We start from the raw sequence: 22189 nt of genomic DNA on the forward strand, positions 1-22189 counted from the left end.
TGCTGCAGCATTCTGGATCATCTGGAGAGTATTTAAAGATTTGTTCGGACACCCTGATAATAAGGAATTGCAATAATCCAGCCTAGAGGTAACAAAAGCATGGACTAGTTTTTCTGTACCTTTTTGAGAAGGGATGTGCCTGATTTTTGCAATGTTACATAGGTGAAAAAAGGCAATCCTTGAAGTTTGTGTTATGTGGGAGTTAAAGGACATTTCCTGATCAAAGAGAACTCTGAGATTCTTAACGGTGGTGCTGGAGGCCAGGGCAATGCCATCTAGAGTAACTTTATCACTAGATAAGGTGTTTCTGAGGTGTTGGGAGCCAAGCAGAATAACTTCAGTTTTCTCTGAGTTTAACAGCAGAAAGTTGATGGTCATCCAGGTCTTTATGTCCTTAAGGCATGCTTGAAGTTTAGCTAACTGATTGGTTTCATGACAATTACAATTGGGTTTCATCTGCATAACAATGGAAGTTTATGGGATGTTTCCTAATAATATTGCCTAAAGGAAGCATATATAAGGTGAATAGAACTGGTCCAAGCACAGAACCTTGTGGGACAAGCTTTTGAATACATGTAAGATTTATTTTATCTGATAAATAGGACTTAAGCCAGTTTAGAGCGGTTCCTATAATGTGAATTAAATGTTCCAATCTCTGTAATAGGATATGATGATCAATGGTATCAAATGCAGCACTAAACTCTAACAAGATAAGTACAAGTCCTTTGTCCGATGCAATCATAAGGTCATTTGTAACTTTCACCAGTGCTGTCTCTGTGCTATGATGGGCTCTAAATCCTGACAGAAAATCCTCAAGTAAACTATTATCATTTAAAAACTCACACAACTGGTTGGCGACAGCTTTCTCAAGGATCTTAGAGAAAGGGAAGGTTAGATACGGGTCTGTAGTTGGTTAAAACATCTGGATCAAGAATAGCCTTTTTAAAAAGAGGTTTAATTACAGCTGTTTTAAAGGACTGATGCTACATAGCCTGTTAATAACGACATATTGATTATATCTAGTAAAGAGGTGCTAACTAAGGGTTAAACTGCCTTAAGCAGCCTAGAAGGGATGTGGTCTAAGAGACTGGTTGATGGTTTGATGAGTAATAGGCTGCTCTGGTATTAAAGAGGGCATTCCTATATGTTTAAGACTATCATGCCACCCATGAACCCAGTGACTCTGCTGTAAGGTCTAGCCCAGAATTTCAGTTATAATATTCATTATGGGAAGAATATGGAAAAAAGGCTTTAAATAAGAAAAAATCAGTGCCAGGCAGGTGTAAAGTAAAAAGCAAACAAACACACACACACAAAAAAACCCCACAAATTATCACAACCAAGATAAGTCTCTTCCAAGAAAGGCAAGACAGACCATTTAAAATAAAAAATAGTGCAGAATATATCCTTGCTAGGGGACTTTGGTGCACTTTGTGCTACAAAAAGTGGCCAGAATGTACACTACAACAATAGTACTGAATAAAAAGGTGATCTCCTTTACATATCTTCCCTCCACCAATGGCAGCAGTGAGCACACTGTTGCTGAGCAGCACTCAGTTAGAGATGAGGAAGAAATCCTGCGGCATCCTTGATTTTACATGGTTTGGTATGACTTTTGTTATTACTTTGCACCAGGCTGATGCTATTTTTTTTTTTCAACATTATAATTTGTTGAGAAGATTGCCTACTCTGGTTGAGTTTGTATTTCAGCGTTCTTCCTGTAATGAATTTTATGAGCCTACGTCTGACCTACGTCTGGGTTCTGGGAGACCATTCTGGACCGTCATATGTAGTATGACAGTCCTGGATCAGGGCTGTGTTAGGGCTAGATTTCTGGATTGCAGTGATCAGGGGTGGAGCTAGCTGTTAATCAGTAAATACCTCCAACCCGTAGCCTGTCTGCTTGCTGAACACATTGTCCTTGTTTTCCCTTTCTAAATGTGTTACATACAGAAGATGTGACATGTGGGTGTGTCGGCTTTGACAGAGCTGAGCTGAGTAACAAAAGGTTTATTTAACCGGTAATGTAACATTGTTTCTGCTTTTGAGCAGATAGTAAAGTAATGTAATTGCCTTTTAATAAGTAATGAATAATGAGTTATTGTTTACATTTCAAGTAACTTGGTCATCATCTGTTTTAGTCAGTCAGAGGAGAATCAAGAGATTATTCAAGAGTGTTTTCAGCACAATCTGACCACTCCTGCTTCAGCTCTTTCTTAATCCTCTCGGGGCAAACCAAACTTGCTGGGGTCATTTCCCTCCGACCGAAAGGCCTCTTTCTCCACTGTCCTCTGTGTCCAAGCTTCAGTGTGATCGCCCTCTCTCTCCTTCAGAGCAGGATTGGTCAGTCCCCCACCCTCTCTGCTGCCCTCCCCTCATTCTCTCACTCTCTCTCCCCACTTAAATACTTTTAGCATAAAGAGAGAGAAGGAGGGGAAGGAGAGGGGGATGGGGGATCCATGGGGGAGGGGAGCTGAGCGCTCACTCTGTTGTCACTGGCCGGGGAGAGAGAGAGAGAGAGAGAGAGAGAGAGAGAGAGAGAGAGAGGGAGAGACAGAGACAGACAGACAGTGGAGTTGTGTCCCATATGTGGAAAAAAAGCATAGCAGTGCACACACACAGGTCTGATCTACTCCAAGGATTATCCTAGTGCTTTCAGATCTGATGGAGGACATGCAGGCATGAATAGGTAAGGCTGCATGTCTTCTCTGCATCTCTTTGTTGATCTGCTGTCATAGCTCGCTGCTCTCCCTGCTGTTTGATTTCAGTGTGTTGTAGCAAATTTCCTCTTTCCTCTTTGGCCACTGACCATGAGACATTTCCCTGAGCAAAGCAAACCTCCTCACTTTGCCCTGAACTGTGCAAGGACAGAACAGTGTTTGTTTTAAGTGGAAGCTGTGGTTTGCTGCTGTAGTGTAGTAGTTATTCTGGGCTGAGTGTTAAAAGTTGACTGTCAGATAGAGCAAAGGGGGTCATGGTCGGAAGCGGTGTGGTCCGTGAAGCCTGTGGTGTCCAGGGAGACATGAGACCGTGTGGTCATTGCGTAATTTCTCCTCCGTATGGATGGTACATGAGTGAATGTACATTCGTAACTGCCTTGCTGTTTGTTTTTACACATGCCAAGAAAGTCTCTGTTACTACTTCAACAATATACAAAAGCAGTAGATGTCAGAGAGTTGCATTAGGTAAAATACTGGTGTCTCAAAATTGTTTGATATATTTGAGATTATGTGATGTTTTATTTCATTCTTTAGTAGCTGTAATAGCCTCATCTTTGCTTAATTGGACTGGACTGTTTATTTACAGAAAAATATATATGTGTATTTGTGGATAAAATGTTTTCACAGATTTTAAAAAACTGGAAGACACTTTCAGTTATTTGTCTGTTGTTTTTACACTATACTTTTTATAGCAATTTAGCATCAATGCAGATCAAAATTGCACTTTGATGTCCACAGAATAGAGAAATAACACAAATGGCTGCTATGAAAAAACAAAAATTTCAAATGGTTGTTTTAATCTCCCAGGTTTGCTCAGTGAGGCCTTTTATATCAAAATAAAACACTAGAAACTGGAGAGGATTATACTGCCTTTAATCTGTGCTTGATTAAAATGTGACATTTTCAACCCAAACCAGACTAAAGATTATTTTGCCTTATTTTTGAAAATAGACAAGCATAGTAAGTTGAATTAATTCATTTTCTACATTTTTGAAAAGCACGAGTTCATTTTTTTTCATACCACACACATTATAATTTTTTTAGATAGCGTAAAAAGTGAAACCCTGTCATTAAAGGAAACATTTTTTTACCTCTGAATTTTGCTTATGCAGCTCCAAAAGTGTTTGGTCTCCTAAGAGCGCATACTTCATTGGCTCAGTGCACAGAGCAATGGTATGCATGAGTCTTTTTGTGGGGCAGATTTAGAAAGCCCTCTTTAGAGGGTGGACACAACTTCACAATCAGCTTAATGCCTGCCTATTATGAATACCCTTGTGTGTCAGTTTGGAAGAGTGAGTGAATGTGCGTTTTTGCATGAACTCTGCTTTTGTTACAGTGATAGCATTCTCAGGTTGGTCAGTAATTCTATCATATTCTGGGTGAATTCTGGTGTGTGTTTGTGTGCATGTGTGTGTAGGGTTCTGTTGCCGCCTGAGCCTGTGTGATCGGTCGGTTGACAAGTGAGTGTTTGTCCAGACATTGTGCAGCAGCATGTAACTCTCTCTCTCTCTCTCAGGGCTGTTCTGTTGTCAGTGCGAGCTCATGCCAGTGATGGACTACAGCCGGACGGATGCTAACCTTAGCTGGCATTCACAAAACAGCATTCCTCCTTACTGAGACCAGCTCCACAGAATGCTGAGTCCTATTGTCCCCTATAGTGAGTACACTATACCCTTCTTTCTATCTACCCTGCTGCATGTCACACCAAACAGCACCGCTTGACGTTGGACTTTGCCTGAATCAATGAGCCCCCACTCCAAAAATAAGCAGGAGTGGACACTGTGTTCTGTAGTTTGCAAACAGAAGGGATAATGCACAGGTAACAGTGAAAAAGTGCATGCCTCAGTGCAGAAATCCATCTAATTACTTTGACGTGCGCTGTGGAAATGCAAAACTCTGGGCAGTGGCTCTGTCTGAATTTTTCGTGATCAGGCAGAAGACACAGATGGGGGAAGGAAGAGGGACAGAGGGAGGCTGGAGGGCTGATGGTTTAAGCAGCAGATACCCCTCAGTTCTGCCAGTGTCGTTTTACCAATACAGCTCAGGACTTAGCACCACACTGCCTCCTGCTCTCCCTCCTTTTTGCCCTTCTCTCTCTTTTCTCCCTTCAGTGCTGCCCTAATAACTGATGTGTCCAGTACCCCCCCCCCCGTACCCTTCGAGTCCAGTCCTCTGGCTCTCCAAAACATTATTGTTTGCCGGCCAGCATGGGGCTACCTCTGTGGCCTTGGCCTCAAGAGCCCTTTTTTCCAAGCCTTTTAACTTGCTTCAAAGGAGCATTATCTGCATGACAGTTACAAGAAAAGAGGGAAATTAAACAGAATGGTTAATTTAGGAAGTATTACTTCATAATTGATGGTAAAAACTTTGGATTTGAAAAACAAAGGGATACAGAGGCAGTGTAAGGCAAGTGTGTGGGTGTGTAAATTCAAACTTGACAAAACAGCTTGACTAAAGCATCTCGAGTGGATGTTTGACAGTAACCATTGCACTTGGTTTGCTTTTTGTAAATTTCCCCCTTGAAATAGCCAAAGGTATTATTCAACCACTCATCAGATGAATGGAATTTAAAACTGTTGCCAGTAGCTGACCTAATGTGTTGTTATGAAATATGTACTCTCGCAAGTGGATCTTGATAGATTTAATGTCACTTCTCCCAGAACATGTTGTGTTTTTTTTCCCCATTAAATTATGTTTATGGCTACAAATCCAATTAGGCCGAGCTGCTCAAATAACACTGATAGACTGTTATTTTTCAAGAGCATGCATGCTTGAGTTGCTTCTCACAAACGCTTGTTTAACTGGTTGTTCCATCAGCTCCCTGCACCCTGCTAGTCCATACTGCCTGAATACACTCAATGCTGCTGCGGAGGACAGCAAATCCAAGAATGTCACAAACTGCTGGTGGCATAGTTAGCATGCCTTCAGAGCCGGCACACTGCTGGTCCTTCATGGGAATCTTCCAGTACATTATGTACCAGCCTTTGTGTGTGATTAGCTTTTATGATCAGGACGCACAAAGCTGGTTTTCATCTGCTCTGTCCAACAGCTCCATGGTTTTTTATGTACAGAGTGGCTCTGTTCTGCAGCGCTTCTGCGGGGTTCAGATCGTTTCAGAACAGCCTGCTATTGTGAGTGGATGTAGACAGAGATATCGTATGAGCGCACACAGCAGTGTTAGGTAGTCACTCTGTTTACTCTCAGACCAGTGACACACAAACACACCCTTGTGCTCACTGGTGACACTGCAGCTCACCGTCTTCTAGTTAAAGACTGTAGTCATGATTCTGCTGAGCAAAAATCTGACTGTGAGGGACTTTGCATATGTGCAGGACATGTGAAGACTCTCACCTCCATGTTGAAATTCCCTTTGTGGGAATGTCGAGCATTCCAACATCCCAACCCTATTTCTGACTCCTGCTGTAGGCATTTTTACCCCTGCATATGGACGGGTTCCAGTGTATGAATGCAGACATGGTGACTCACAGTTGGGACAGGTACGCCCGTCAACACACTTCATTCTTTGTTATCAGGGCTGCTCTAACATATCCAGTTTCAATGATTTAGATCCCACATTCTGCCAGTGTGTGTCTCATTCTTCCTCGGCGTGTCCGGCCTTGGTCCTCGTCTCCGGCCCGTCCAGAGGACTTCAAGCTGGGGCGAGCAACCACGGCTGGACCTGAGAAGAAACCTGAGAGAGATTCCAGGGGCCATGGATACTCCTGGAGGGATTTGGTGCAAAGAATCTGTAATCTGCACTTCAAACACACTCTTAAATCAGTCCCAGGCCGCCAACCCAGGAGTGCCCTAATTCTTGTTGCTGGGGGCCCCCGCTGGTGTAGCGATACCTTTTCTTTTAAAACAGCACACATACACACAGACACACACACAGGGCAACTACACACAAGAGTCCAGATCTGGCAGTTTTTATAGCTCTCCTCTGACTGACCCCTCTCCCTCTCTTTTCTCTCTCTGGCTCTGTTTTTATGTTTTGTATAAGCGTCTTTGTGAATGACTCTGCTAAGTCGTTGAGTAGTTTGTATAGAAAAAAGAAGGAATAGATCTCATCCTGGCCCCTGAAGAAGCAGGTTGGAGGGCCATGCCAGCGTCTATCCCTCTTGTCAGCAGAGTGGTATGAGTGGTGCAGTGGAGGGGCCTGTGAGGCCCTTGAATAAACACACAGCCTGCTAAAGTGTGTGTGAATAAGAGCCAGGATCATTAGTGTAGGGTGTGAATGGGCTCTAATTAGCCCCCTGTGTGTGTGTGGTTGTGTGTATGTGTGTGTGTGTGTGTGTGTGTGTGTGTGTGTGTGTGTGTGTGTGTGTGTGTGTGTGTGTGTGGGTGTGTGTTTTCATGCCTCTGTGTCCACAAGAAAAGAAGGTTAGGGACCCAGGGCCCTTGGAGTCCACTGGCCCTCTGCTCTGACTCTCCGAGGGTTCATCAGCTCATTAAGGAGACCTCCGCTCCTGTTAAGGGCCCAATTAAGAAGCAGGGTGGTGAGGCTCATTTGGATGGCAACACTTACCGGAATTCCTGAAGCAGCAGAATTCAGAGCTCGACAATGAGAATCAAAGTCTTTCACACCAGTACAGCTAATTAGTAAATGATTACACTTGAGAAATAACATACCAAAATTGTTATGCCACTAGGTGTTTGTAGTGCAGTGATCATAAAATGCACTGCCATAGCGGGGACTGCGGCTGTTGAATATATCGAGCTTTCTCTAATTTGTGTTTCTACTAACCGAAAACAACAAATCCCAGAGCTGTCCATGTGCTGAGAGTATAAGCTGGGAGCACAGAGGGGCCAGGGGATTTGGACAGATAGACAGGAATACAACATGATCACTGGGAATGGGGGGAATAAGGGAGGTGGAGAAGCAGAGAAACGGGGAAAGAAGGAGATTGCAAGGAAAAGATAGAGTTGAATAGGGCAAGATAGAGCAGAGATTGGGCGAGTGAGACAGATGGAAGGGGTGATTGGTCATCACAGAGCCTTAGGACAGCTGTTCTTTGATATATTAGTGGACACAATGACCTAAAGCCAGCCTGCAGTCACAGAAAATAGGAACCCTGTTTTTCTTGAAGGGGGGGGGGGCTTCCGCCATTTGTGGACGTGCATTAGGAGGCACGGGGGATGGGGGAGTTGTTTCTAAAATTACGAGCATGAAGTGACGCATCCAGCAATTATTCTAGAGGCTTTCTAGTTTTAGGGAGTGCTGAGAGAAGGGCTGTAAAATGAGCACGCACTCAGATGGGAACTTGCTTTTTGCTGCACTGTCATTAGCAATTCTAAACACGTTTGTCAATTAATCAATGTTTAAAAAATGCCATCAAGTAGTTTGGCTCCTGCTCCTCTCCATCCCCTCTGCAAAACAGAAACTTTTAATGACAATGTGAGTATTTGTTCCCTGCTAATGAAATGGAGATTTTATTACGTAGAGGCGTGTTTTGTTCTGTTTATCGATTGGTTTTGTATAATAATGGTCATTTATCCTAACTTATTGCAGACAAGGGGGGTGTCATTTTATTATTCTTCAAAATACACAGTACGGTGTTGTCATAATGTCCTTCTCTTCTAATACAACCATATTAGTTGCACACGCTGACAAAAACTATTCTGACAGCTGGCCTGAAATATTCCCAAAGGGGGATGAAACAAAAAATAGAGTAAGTCAAACTGTCATTCTGATGCATGGTGTACAGATAGCTCTATCCGCAGAAAGAGGAAGGTACAGAGATAGGGAAAGAGAGAGAAATACACACACACACACACACACACACACACACAGGACATCCCTCAATGCCACTGCAGGAGATGGGCTTCTTCCTCCTGGGATTCAACTGGCGAGGCGTGTTTGAAAAGAGCTGCGTCTGCTCGTGCTCTGGGCAGCAGGTGTGAAAACTCCCCACGAGAGCTCCCGCACTCTTCTGTTATTACGTCTTTTTAGGCCATGAAAGAGGGAGCAGATGAGCCAGAGGGAACGACAGGCAGAGTGGGAGTGTGGGATTGTGTTTCTTTTGATTGATAGCAACCCTGTGACTAACGCATAGATTTATAATAATTTTCCCTAGCAATGCCCAATTATGCATGGCTGATAAATTATGATCCCTGTTGTCTGGTGTGCGCATTATCCCTGTCTTAAGGCAGTTTGGGAAGGGTCTCAAGGACTGACCTCTCACTTCCTTTAACAGCTTTTTGGCAATATCCCACACTATAACAGGGGCTACTCAGCGTCTTTGGGTTAATACTGCACAACGTAGCTTGACATTGTGTAACATGAGGATAGTACAACATACATAATCCACAATACACGGTATGTGAAGAATTCATCATAATTTTTCAGAATGTTGGTACAAACTGTGCAGGAGCTGATAAAATTTGTATTTCATACCAAAGTGAGAGAACGTCTAAGGACAATTTTCCACTGTCTCCACCTGCCAGGCTGTGAAATGTGGACGGCCTCTCAGATTGGTGTTTTTATGACAGGCCAGGTAGTATGCAGCGGTAGGACGGCCGCAGCCTAGTGAGAATGTCCTGCTTGATATTACTGCCATAAATCACAGTGAACTTGAGAACAGAGGACTTAATGGGCTTCAAGAGTGAACAACAAATCAAGATAACAAACTATGATAAATAACAGATTCTCAGTTCCTTCTTGCTTTCCACACCAAACTCAACTCAACTAACAATTCTTGTTTAAAGCAGTTAATTGGTAATGTTTGTCTAAAATGAACAGGCGCTTTAAAAGACTCCTGAAGAAAGAGATCATTTCTTCTACATATTGATGTCCAGCAAGCAAGAGTTTCATCCAGTAATTCATTGATCAGCTTGCGCTTGCTGAATATATAAAAAACGTATGCACTCATCAGTGCATCAAGTTTGTGATTTATCAGCAAAAATATAGTGTCTGTCACACTCTGCCCTTCTCTCCACTTTCTGCCTGTAATTTGCCTTCGTATCATAGGTGCATTCATTTCAAGCTTTTTTTCTGTAAAGTGTCTGTTTCTGAGATGTTGTCTAAATTGAATTCCTGGCATACTGCCACAACAGCCGGAGCAGCATTCTCAAAACAATTTCACACTTCCCTCTTTACAGCTTTTTGTTTTGAAGCATTGAAAGAATTTCGTTTTTCGGCATTAAGTAAATCGTTTAAGTAAAATGTTGGTAATTTTTTCAACATATTTTAACTCCTTGTTGAATAGACAGAATGACGTTTGCACCGTGGAAGCCACCGGGTCAACTGTTTAATTTGGAGCGGAGAGAAAGTTTTAGCTTTAACTTGTTCAACTTGTTATTTTGCAGCTAAATTTCTTTGATGACTTTCAGGAGAATTTCGTAACTCTTTAGGAAATACTTACTTTTTTTATATAGTATATCTTGTAAATGTGAAGTTGACCAGCTAAGCAACCATGTGCACGTCTGCATCATCATAACTCTTGATATTAATGTTTTATAACAAACTGGGAACAAAGAACGAGGTAGGTTTTAAAGGCACGTTCCTCTACCTAATATGTGCCTCTGTGTGGAGGTGTATGATGGAGTGGATGTGTTTTCTCTGGTCAGTGGTTGCAAGTAGAGCTCAAGCCTGAATAGAGCCCTGATTGGATTGATCCACAGCATTTTTGTTTACAGGCAGCCTCTTCACAATCGGCACAGTTTAATAGCACACTGTCCCAGAAGGCTTGTTGCATCCGTGTCCGTTTTGTTCCTCGGGGCAGGGAAAAACAAAAGTGCCGGGAAGGGAGAAGGGGAAAGCAACCTCAGGGGAGCTGTGAAATTGCACTGGAGCCTTCCATCTCTGGGCTTCCTGCCAAGATAACGTTTCACTTCAACCACTGATGCTTCTTTTATAGGAAACCACAACACAGTCTAGAGTACTAGCAGCCTTTATGGGCCAAAAGCTACTCGGTTTCACCCAGTCAATGTTAGATTCAGTGACTTTGTAGACACTAATATTCGTGCACTTGAGCGCATCAAGAATCACAAATAAACCTAACACACTCCCCGTGAGCCATAAGTGGTCTAATTTTAATTTTAGGGCCTCCTCAAAGTAAAGCGGGCTTCTGCTGAAGAGAGCCATGCCACTGTCTTCATCACGCACTCCTACAATAGGATGCAGCTCACACAGGTCCCTCAATAAATCCCAGGCTAACACAAAAGCTGTCAGTGGACTGCTGCTGAATAGATTAATAAGATTTCCATAATTAGACAGGCCCCTGACAATAGGATCCTTCAGGCTTTGTCTCAGGGCCAACTGGATTGTCCGAGCTGCGCACGTCTGCTGGACGGCCGTCCACCACAATGGCCGCACAGACAGTAAGGCGGTCAGCAGAGGAACATCTGTCTCTCCTGGGGCTGAGAACACAAACATGTACAAACAGTGCAAGGTTTCATGTGCATAACACAAGGTTCTTATCAACCTCCCTGCAGCCAAGGGAGATCATCAGTCAATAGAAAAGCAGCCTCGTCACATACTTATGTACACGTATACTTAACTTGGTCACTGCAACCAATTTCTGTAATATTGTTTAGTATAATGTCAATTTAATAATGCTACTGATAAATGATAAAATGTATTAAATACTCTTCCAACCCCTTGTGACTGGATCACAGAGCAGCTTTACTTATAGTGACAATAGCTACAGCAGCTTCCAAGACAATTGAATTAGGACAAGATTTCCATTTTCAAACAAATTGATGTCCTGGTCCATGCTTGATAATTTTTTTTTTTTTTTAATCCACAATCCTCCGCTAATATGAGTGAGACAGAGTTGATGGGGTGTGGCAGGAAAGAGAAATGTCACCATGTTAGAGCTGGAAAATGTATCATGTTGAAAGAACAAATTGAAACATAGCCACTTCCATCTGGATTACAGAATTCACTAATTATATAAGCGGTGTATTGTGTTGTTTCTATGTTGTAGGATAATTTATGATCTAGGATTGTACTGACGTATATATTGAAGTTAATCTAATGATTGCTCTGGTACCCACAGCATGCCCACATTGTCCTGATTTCCTGCTTCTAATCTTAGCTTTCTTGCTGTCCCCCCAGTGAATTAATCTACATGATGGCTCTGATTTAAGCAGAAGTGTAGATTAGAGCTTGATCAGTTTATTGTGGAGCGCTACTGCTCTAAAAACCACAATCCAGCAGAAGGCAAGATCTAATTACACGGAAAGGGCTAAACTGCACTGCAACCCTGCTGTGTTCATCAGGGGTGAGTGGTGGCCTCTCACTCATCTAACTCACTATGTACATACAGAAAGAATTAGTATAATGCACTTTCTTAAAAGAAATTACTCTCAGATTTAACAGTGAATTGGTTTCTTAGGTATTGGCAGCTGCTCTTTACATTGGTCCGGGGGGTAGTTTGAGAGAGGTCCATTCTGTATTGGTGCTACTCTGATGATGGAGTGGACAGCAGTTAGCCCGCCTCACTGAGTCCTCTAATGTCCGCTCCAGTCCGCTTAGAGAGGACGAGGGGCCTGCTGTCCACTCTTTCCCCTCCCTCCATCCCTCCCTCCTTCCACCCCTCCCTCCCCGCTGCAGGTTTTATGAGCTCCCCTGGGCTCTCATCCATCTCTGTCACACACAAGCCCCATTATTGGGGCTGCTCACAAACTGGTTGGGCTGCAGATGGGAAGGGCCTGCAGGACATATATGGTTTCTGCAGACTGGACAAAGACCTGCAAGTCAGACCACAAAATATGTGGTCATCTGGGTGTGGACACGCCAATGTCTTCGGCATGTTTGTAAAAATACAAGTGAACAGAGTGTGAGAATGTTCTTGTACATCTTGCTGTGTTGGGTGTGAGGCTTTGTGGGTTGGCTGAAGCTTAGGGAAGTACTTGAACTGGTTTGGCCACTGGGAACTTAAGGCAGTGGATTTGAATATGAAGGACATGATAATCCAATGGCCATCTGGTCTGCTGGTCTCATCTGACTGAATAAATAACGGGCGTAATCTGAATACACTCATGGGGAGGTTTTGGAAAGCAGGGAAAAAGAAAGAGGCCAAAGTTTAGGAAGGAGCTAGAGAGCAGGAGAGCAGCAGCAGAATTACAGGCTGTGGATATTGAGATTTGATTTAAATGGCAATAAGAAGCCTGGCTCCACACACACAGACAGCCATGAATAATGAATCATCAGGCCTCCACTGTAGGGAAGGCAGAGAGGCCAGTAATGACAGCTTTTGCCATATTCCTTTTTACCTCCCTTTTCTAGCTGGAGTAGTCGTCACCTCAGGGTAAATCGTAGCAGTTCAATAATACGAAGCTATGTGTGGAATGTCAAGCTAATGCCTCAGCAAGAGGTGGTGCTAGTCTCCATGAAATAGATGATTCTCTGACTATCATATTGTGATATATTTGGTTAATACAGACATAAACCTGTAGTCTTTCATACAGATACACTATAGAAATGGGCTTTGGAGGGTAAACAGAATAGCATGCAAAAACTGAAAATTACCAGATGCATTTTACATGAGGGCAAAGGAGTTTAGAGCTGCAATGATCAGTCAATTAATCAGTTATAAGATCAACAGAAAAATTATTCAGCAACTATTTGGATAAAATAATAATCACTTCAAGCAAAAATGCCAAACATTCGTTTTTGCTAGCATCTCAAATGAGAGGATTTGATGCTTTTCTTTGTCATACATCATAGTAAACTGAATATCTTTTGATTTTGGGGTGTGGGACAGACAACGCAAGACATTTGAAGACCTTACCTTCAAATGTCTGTGGGGAATTATTACAGGCATTTCTCATTGTTTTCTGGCATTTTATAGACAAAACAATAATCAAAAAAAATAATCAGCAGATTAATCAATAATAAAAATAATTTGTTAGTTAAACATTTGACACATTTAAAATTCAGTGCAACTTGAACGGTTTTGTAAGAAAATAACATTTTCATGAGGGGACATAGAGAGAAAACAATTCACGGAACAAAATATCTTTTTTCCCAGCTGGCTTCTTTCCTGTTGGCTCGGCGAAGTGCTCAGTGCGTAGCAGCCATGATCAATCAGACCTCAGCCCGCGTTGGAGTCAGCCAGAGGAACAGACATTCCACTTTCCCAATGTTCCATTGGAGACTGTGCTGATGAATAGCACACTATGCTGCAATTCCAAACCCAACCCCCATCTTTCTTTCTTTCTTCCTTTTTTCTTTCTCACTCTCTCTACACGACTGTCCACACACACACACACACACACACACACACACACACACACACACACACACACACACACCCTCCTTTCCCCTCTCCCTCCCTCTGTCCAGCCGGCCACTGGGCCTTTGGAGCTCTGGTGTACGGTGGGTGGTAGGTGGTAGGTGGGGGTGCAGGGCGGAGAGAGAAGGCATTCAGAGCAACATGCACAGGGAGATAACAATAGCTCCTCTGGGAGACCTGCAGATGCTAGCAGTATAGAGAATAGTAGTGGGATCTTATCGCTACTCCAACATAAGCTGGGACACTGCAAAACAACACATCCAACCAACCGATCTGCTTTCACTCGCTTTCTTTCCGCAGCTTTCTCTTTTTCTTCCAACTCCCCATTATCCTCCTCTTCCTCCCTCTCTGGGAAATTTGAGCCCCCTCTGCTACCAAGCATGAATGACAAGGATTCATTTCCAAACGAAAGGCCATTTCTTGTCACTGGCTGCTTGAAAGGGCTGAGACCATGTGTCACTATGCACATGACAGTGAGGAAAACAGTAGCTTACTGACAGTTTTTTTTTTTTTTTGGCGTTGAACTTTCTTAAAACAGTGTTATACATTCCTGGCCATGACAAATGTAGTCACTCCAAATGTTCCTGAGTATTTTATCAGTTTTTAACTGTCTTTTCCTCTATAAGAAGTAAACAGTTTCTGATGTGTTTGTCTTGTCCTTTAACTCTTAACCACGGTGAAGTAGATCTGATAATCACAGTTTAAGCATGTTTTCAAACAAAACAAAAGAATATCACACCAATATCTAACAATGACTCCTGTAATTCTTCTTTTTTTTGACCCATTTAATGGTAAAAAAAACTATTTTGATTGTATACTGAGTCTGCAGTTTCTCAGGTCTTACAGAGGGTTTGTCAAATTCAAAATATTACAGCATACGTAAATAAGGTGACTTTTTTATGTATTGGCAATCTTGGACCAAGGGGTGATGTCTTTTGTTTATGTGAATGTTAAAAGTTTGATTTTGTTTGATTTGAGAATTGTTTCACTTATTAATCAAAGCAATGGGAGAGAGAGAAAAAAAAAAAAACAATTCTCTTTGTTAGAGGAAAGGAATCAATTAAGGGCACTCTATGGTCACAAATGGATTCATACCATGATCAGGAAGCTGTACAGCTCAACTTTCTGCAAAGGTTCTTAATATAACCACTCCTACACCAACTCCCTATTTTTTGGACATTATTGTAATTAGAAGAAAATGATGACATGGTTTCTCTGTGTGTTTCTTGTCAGGTCTGTTAAAGATGCACTGGAACCCAGAGCATGCCCAGCCTCTCAGCCAGTGGCCTGAGCAGCACCTGGACGTCTCCTCCACCACCTCCTCTCCGGCCCACAAGTCGGAGTTCTACTCTGGCCGCAGCCGCAGCTCCTACAATTACGCCTGGGCCAATGACGACATCTCAGCCTTGACAGCCTCCAATCTGTTGAAGCGCTATGCTGAGAAGTACGCTGGTGTGCTGGACTCACCATATGACCGGCCACCTACTGTTGGCACCTACCCAGAGCCAGGACCCTTTGGGGGCCTCAGTGGCCAGAAGACTGAGCTGGAGCCCTGGCCTCTGACGCACAGCACTGATGCCTCCTATTCTCTGGTGCCCCCAGGAGGCCATGACAGCCTCTCAGGTTCCAAGGTTGTAGCCACATCCGCAGGCCCTCCAGGAGTTAGCAGTGTGTCTGTGGTGAACAGTAACCTCTCAGACTCTGGCTACAGTGGCAGCAGCTCCTGCAGTGGCTCCAGCGAGTACCCTTCGAGCTACAATGGCACCTATCTTTCCTCAGGGTACTGTCCCCAACCCAGCGCAGCACTTCCCCCTGCCTCCCTGCACACTCTCCAATCCACCCCCACTCTGGTGCCCAGCTATAGCCCTACCACACCTGTCTATAACTATCCCCCAAGCACGTACCCTCCCCAAACCAGCCTTGCCCCAAGCTACAGCCACCCCTCTGCAAGCTACCTTCCCTCAGGTCTACCAGCCCCTACTCCAGTACCCTCAAGACCCACAGTGGTAGGAGGCAGCTATAGTTACCAGAGCACCAACCTTGGGACATCTGAATCGGGAGGGCCATTAAAAAGAAAAGCGTTCGAGATGAATGTAGAAAAGGATGAGGGTGGGGATGGCTCTCGTTACAGGAAATATAGCTATGACACCTTGAAGTCCGGGGGAAACTCACCCTACAGTGTGAATGACAAAACAGAGTGCCGGGGAAATGGCTTCAGCAGTTCAAGCAGCACAGACCCTCAAACCTTCAAGCCCAGTAAGCCCTCCTCCCAGCCCCTGGTGTCTCCTCATTATGGGGCAACAGGGGAGTACAGTCCTCCAGCTGGTATGACCGGGGAGAATGGTGTGGCAGAGCAGGGCTTTACCCAACAACAGCAGCAGCAGCAGCACCGCTCCCAGGCCCACAAACGACCCCCACTGTGTGGTCCAGCTGTTGAGACTATGAAGAGCCCAGATCCCAGACTGCTGGACCTTGTCAATGGGGAGTTATTAGACTGCAGCCCGGCCCTAGGCTGGGGCGAGTTGGCCGGGCTCACCCACGTCAAGACTGCCCTGGAGGAGGACCTACTGTGGCCCGTGTTAAGGCCCACTCCAGTTGTGCGGCCACCAAGAACCATCCTGCTGTTTGGCCCCCGGGGAGGGGGTAAGACGACTTTGACTCGTTCTTTGGCTTCACAGTTGGGGGCTTCCTTCTACCGGTTGAGTGGAGCCATGCTGGCCTCTAAAGGGAAGGCTGAGGCAGAGCACATTCTGGGGTCTCTGTTGCAGGTGGCAGGGGCACGGCAGCCCTCAGTGGTGCTGCTCAGCCAGGTTGAGGCCATGGAAGAAGACGGGCTGAGGCAGACACTGCTGACCACCCTGGAGAAAGCCCAGGTAGGGACCACAGGTCTGGTGATTCTTGTATGTGCCACTGGCAGGCCAGATCTGTTGCAAGATTCAGTTCATCGGAGCTTTGCCAAGCGATATCACGTTGGCCTGCCAGATGTGGGTATGCGCAGGCAAGTGCTTCTGCAGGCGCTGTCGCCCCAGGGCTGCAGCCTGAGCGAGAGGGAGCTGAGTGCTGTGCTTCAGCGCACTGAGGGCTTTTCAGTGTGGGAACTACTGCAGCTCAGCCAGCAGGCGCTCTCCTCAGCAGCCCCCCCCACTGGGGCCATGCATGGCCTCCCCGCATCCTCCAAACCCCCAGCCTTCACAGACTTTGAGAATGCCTTCTGCAAGGTGCGCCCAAACACCACCACAAAGGAACTGGACACTTGTACAGAGTGGAGTAAGATGTATAGCCACTGAGAAAGCAGCCAGTCACTGTACTCGGACTGCATTACGAACCTGTCTTTGCTTTGACAAGGCAAGCCTTGGGAATGTTTTGTTGTTGTTTTGTAATTACAGATTATGAAGCCAAAAGAGCCAGAGAAGCTCAACAATAACGGGGAGCTGATGAAGTCATTTTCTGGCAGAAGCATGCCATGGTGTACTGTTTTTGTTTTGCTATGAATAACTGCAATATTTTATTTTTCCCAAAGAAAAGAAAGATGAATAGGCCTTGTTGAGTGGGGTAGTGTATTAGTCGTTTGGCCAATGGGAGAATCAGATAGCTATTTGGATACTCTCAGAGATCCTGATTAGCCTTGGTCCAGGGCAAAATCAATTATTTGTTGCTAGGTGACATGGTCCAAGATTATGGATAATCAGGGTTTGGAAAATACCCCCTTTGACTGCTACTCTCAGGATCGTATTTATTGCCAGTCCACTTCCATGTTATTCTAATGTTGATTTGGTAATTTGATTTTTACTAATCATTCAGTACGAAGGGCTCGGGATCAGCCACATTTTAGAAAACCACAGTTTTTGACCAAAAACATGTCAAACCAAATGCATAATCAGCAGCACTGTTATATTTCTTAAAACAGACTGGGCCTCAAAATCACAATATATATTAATATACTCGATAGCTTGCTACCAAAACATGACGCAACAGTTAGTCCTTACTTTTCTGGGAAAAAAAAGAAAAATTTAATCACATTTATTAAATCCGACCGTGCGGCTGTCCTACGCCAGAAGTTCAGTTGTTCAAGTGAAACCTTGCAGTTACACTCGACATGTTTGGTTGTAGAAATACTTCATTTAACTATACTCACACTAAAAATGGTACAATTCACAAACAACTTACTTTATTATTTTATGATTGTTGTTGTGGACTTCCTTATAATTTCTTCTCGACCTCACATTCCTCATTGAGTGCAGTTTTCCTGAGAATCACACTTACAGAGCAACATTTAACTCACCTGCACAGCCAGCTTCTCCTACAGCGTGTCTGTTTTCTATTTCACTTACTCCTTTTCTTTTCGTAGTGTGTAGTCTTGTTTGAAATGCTCAGGAAGAATTTCTTTACCTCAGAAAAATGAAATAAAGAATGTATGTAATCTTAGGGTCTTAGTAGGGAGTGTCGCAGAGCGAGATAAAGGAGCGAGGAGAAACCTAACAGTCTTGTAATACCCACTGCAGCTGGGCTTTTACCTCGGGAGAGAAACTTGAATATGCTACAAAGAGTAACATTGAATGTAATTCAGGTATTTCAAAGGATATTTGATGCCATAAATCCATGTATTATTATATATGAATATATAAATACATTTTCTATTCTGTTCTTTTACTTTTTATTTTTATTGTAGTTTATGGTGGAGTGATGATTGTCTTCAAGAAAATGCTAGAATACAGAAAATATTCCTTTTTTTGTTGGACAAACTGCTTGCAGATCTCTGTGTTATTTAGTGATTACATATCCTGTATAGGCATGTCTGCTGTTTATAGTTTTACAGCTGCAAAATATCATTTGAAAATGTAAATATAACACACACAATCATACATGTGCACTAAACAGTGAACATCTGAGCACAAAATACCTTCCAAAAAGACAACAAACAAAAACACATTTTAATAAGTTGCTATTCGTAGCTTTCAGCAAATCCCAAAGTCTAAAAATTCACAGTTTACACAGTGTACATATTGTGGATGAACCCAACATGTAGACGATCCAGACTAATCTCTGCTTTTCCAGCAGTCCTACAGTTCTGTTTTAACAAGCTGGAAAAACCTGGTCACTGGACTGCAAGTACAGAGGTTGTTAGTGTTAGACTGTTGCCATGGTCCTGAGGAGGTATACACAGAGTGATGTAATATTTCCTACTACCCTTTCCTCCCTCTGTCCCTCCCTCCCTCCCTCATCATTCTTTTTCTATTTTCCTCTCTCCCAAATGCAGTCTCATTAGATTGGATTGCCCCCTAGCCACGAGCCCCAGTGGCCATGTGCCGTTGTATCCTTTCCCCAACCCCCGCCCCCCCGACCACAACAGCCCCGTTCCAGTTCCCTTATTCCGATTCCTCTTGCATGGAAGTGGTCTGATTGATGTCCAGCAGCCCTATATCACAGTGCAGCCTTCCCTCTGCAGCTGGTGGCTTCAGTCATGCCATACAACCAGATCAATCAGAGTGACCCCCGCTGTGCATACTGATCACTGTCTCAGAAACTGAAAACACATTTACAAATTAAAGAGCAACCCCGGCCTCAGGCGTCACCGTCTAGATAGTGCCTGCGATTATTCACATGTAATTACAGAAATTAAATAATAACAATGACTTAGGTGTACAAATAGCTACATCATTTTGATTTGTTGTTGTTTCCACTACTCCCCACAGTTTGTCCAACAAAACAAGCTTTTATTTTTTACGTTTTGATCGGTTGTCGCGGTAACTTTGTTCTTGGTTATTGTACATTTTCTGTAACCATTTCTACCTCATTTTTGCGGCATATTGTACATGAAAGTATTTATTTCATGTCTTTTTTGATGTCTGTTTTAAAAATGATAATAATGTTCTTGAACTGTAATGGTCTACCTCAGAAAAGACTGTATTTTAAGAGAAGAGTATCACACAATATTAAACAGAATTTGTCAATACTGCACTGTGGTTATGTCTTTGTTTTTCCAGGTACTGCAATTGAACAAGAGTGCAGAAATGACATGATGCTTCTGGTGCTTACCCTATGTGTCTGTGTCTGTAGCCTGGCTTGACCCCGGTGTTGAGGTCAGCACAGGTACTTAAACTGATTGCTAAATCCTTTAATGTATAAACACACAAGAATACATCATGAGGTTTTAGGTTTGTCCCAACATCAGCCTTGATTGACAGTGGGTTGTACAGTCACCAGGTAAATGGTTCAATGGTTCACATGAAGCTGCGCTGCGGTTAAAATTAAAACAAGGCTGTGTGTTGTGAGTGTGTATCTGTAAGTGGTAGAAAGAATATTAGGAAGGAGGAAAGATGTGTGTGTGTGTGTGTGTGTGTGTGTGTTAAGATAAAAACAAAGACAGAGTATAATGTGTGTTTTTTGTGTAGCCTGCATGTTTGTGTGTTTTTATGTGTGTGTTGAGGTGTCTAGAGCAGCAACAGAAGCAGTGCTTGTACACCCCTGAGGCTTCAGGCCCAGCACCAGAGCACAGAGGTCCTTCATCCCTGTCACTGTCTGTAAACAACAGCTCATCCCAGTGGCTTGCGCTCTGCTATTTCTGGCCTTTCCTGACATCTTTCAAAGACTCAAAACTGAGTGAGAGAATAAATAAATCTGAGCAACTCTGTCCAAAGAAGTGAAAGTTTAGTTGAAGCCTAAAAAAGGGGATTCATTTCTCCCTTAATGGATAGTGGTGTCAAAGTGGAGTTGGAAACATCTGTGTCTGAATCCCAGTAGAACAGTGGTGCTGGTGGTGTTGATGACAGAGTAATTAATTGTCTAATAATGATGCATAGCTCTGTTATAAGCGCAACCTTGTGCAGCGGCTGCCCTTCATCCTCTGATGAAGGATAATAGTTTCTGCAGCTGTTTGAAAATTATATCCTATCTTTTCCTGTCCCAAACTCAATAACATAATCCACAGAACAACATAACCCTGTGTAGGTAGAATACACCATGTGGAAATGTGACATTGGAATATGAAAAGAGACTCATCTCACCACTTACATACTAATTTCACAATAGATTTATTAAACCTTCTGACAAGTAATATATCTAGTACTGATAATGTACCAGCTGGAGTCTAAAAGGTGTTTTTGCACTAGCATCAGTCACAAATGAGGCTGTAAAGGCTTTACCTCCACGCAATGTGATGGTATTGCTGTAAGTTGATTCGTGATCATTCATTTCTTAAACATCCAAATGGTTTCTGCTCGGCTGCCTTCTATGTACACAGTCTGACTTTGGGTGTGTCACCAAAAAAACCAGTTTGTCCTTTTTGTCCTGAGTGATGCCTGTCCTCCAGGAAGTCTGTCTTTGACTTCTCCCTGCTGATTGGAGGTAATTAGGCGAGCAGAGTTTGTAATTGGATAATAAAGGATGCTAATGAGCTGCTGTCCTATTTACTCATACTGTGGCAGTGAATAGTAGGACGCAACTCTGTCTCACTTTCCTCCCTGTGATACAACTCAAATAAAAAGTGATTTTGAAAGTACATTTCACATAATTGAAAGATATACATGTTAATTATCAGAATATTACCTTTATATAGTTGGGTTTATGCAGTAGCTAAGGTTATATAGGAATAATTAACCTTATAACACATTTTATATGATCTGAAGTTGTCAAATGTGTGCAGCTATAATGGAAACCAGTTCAGAGTCAGTAAATTGTACTAATGGAGGCATTCCTGGCTATTTTGTTTGTTCATATTTTACACATTTGTTTGTTTTATGCTGATGCCGGCTCTAGGTGCACTCAGTTTAGGCATCGTGTGACTGTAGGCTATTTTTTCAGCATGCACTCAAATATCAGATTTTAATGGTGTTCATTCCAATCCTCAGTGTGTGCTTCATTCAGAGGTGCTTGGACGAAAACTTGAAAGTTATTTATGGTAACAACCTTCATAAAAAAAAGGCCATTCTCTGAATCTAATTTCACTTGGACACAGTCGTCCTCTCTACCTTTGCCGTGCTGCTGGCCCTCCATTGTCCGGGCCTTGATACTGACAAGGTTGACATCAGAGGAGAGCTCTGACACTGAGTGAGTTAGGACTGCCAGCTGTTAGCAATCAAGTCTATTTTGAAGTCAGGGACACATGGACCCCCAGGGCCAAAGCAGCAACTAGCCCAACCCCCCCCCCCACTCACCCACCACCACCACCACCACCACCAGCCCAGCCTACAACCTCCAAGCCTCCTGGTCCCACAGATAGCCAGCACAGCT

The 22189-nt window shown here is 43.4% G+C and overlaps 1 protein-coding gene across 2 annotated transcripts; it reads left to right on the forward strand.

Annotated features, from left to right (window-relative positions):
• Window positions 1-2573: 2573 nt before the first annotated feature.
• On the forward strand, window positions 2574-19874 carry fignl2 (fidgetin like 2). Of its 2 annotated transcripts, XM_040153993.1 has the most exons (3): window positions 2574-2689; window positions 4237-4377; window positions 15194-19874. In XM_040153993.1, exons 2-3 carry the CDS (start codon window positions 4353-4355, stop codon window positions 17245-17247), a joined length of 2079 nt encoding a protein of 692 aa, XP_040009927.1. In that variant the 5' UTR covers window positions 2574-2689; window positions 4237-4352; the 3' UTR covers window positions 17248-19874. The 2 variants fall into 2 exon arrangements, with proteins under 2 accessions (XP_040009927.1, XP_040009928.1); XM_040153994.1 differs by lacking the exon at window positions 4237-4377.
• Window positions 19875-22189: the final 2315 nt, after the last annotated feature.

The sequence above is a fragment of the Xiphias gladius genome, chromosome 18 (genome assembly GCF_016859285.1).
Source record: "Xiphias gladius isolate SHS-SW01 ecotype Sanya breed wild chromosome 18, ASM1685928v1, whole genome shotgun sequence".
In the NCBI taxonomy this organism is placed as follows: domain Eukaryota; kingdom Metazoa; phylum Chordata; class Actinopteri; order Istiophoriformes; family Xiphiidae; genus Xiphias; species Xiphias gladius.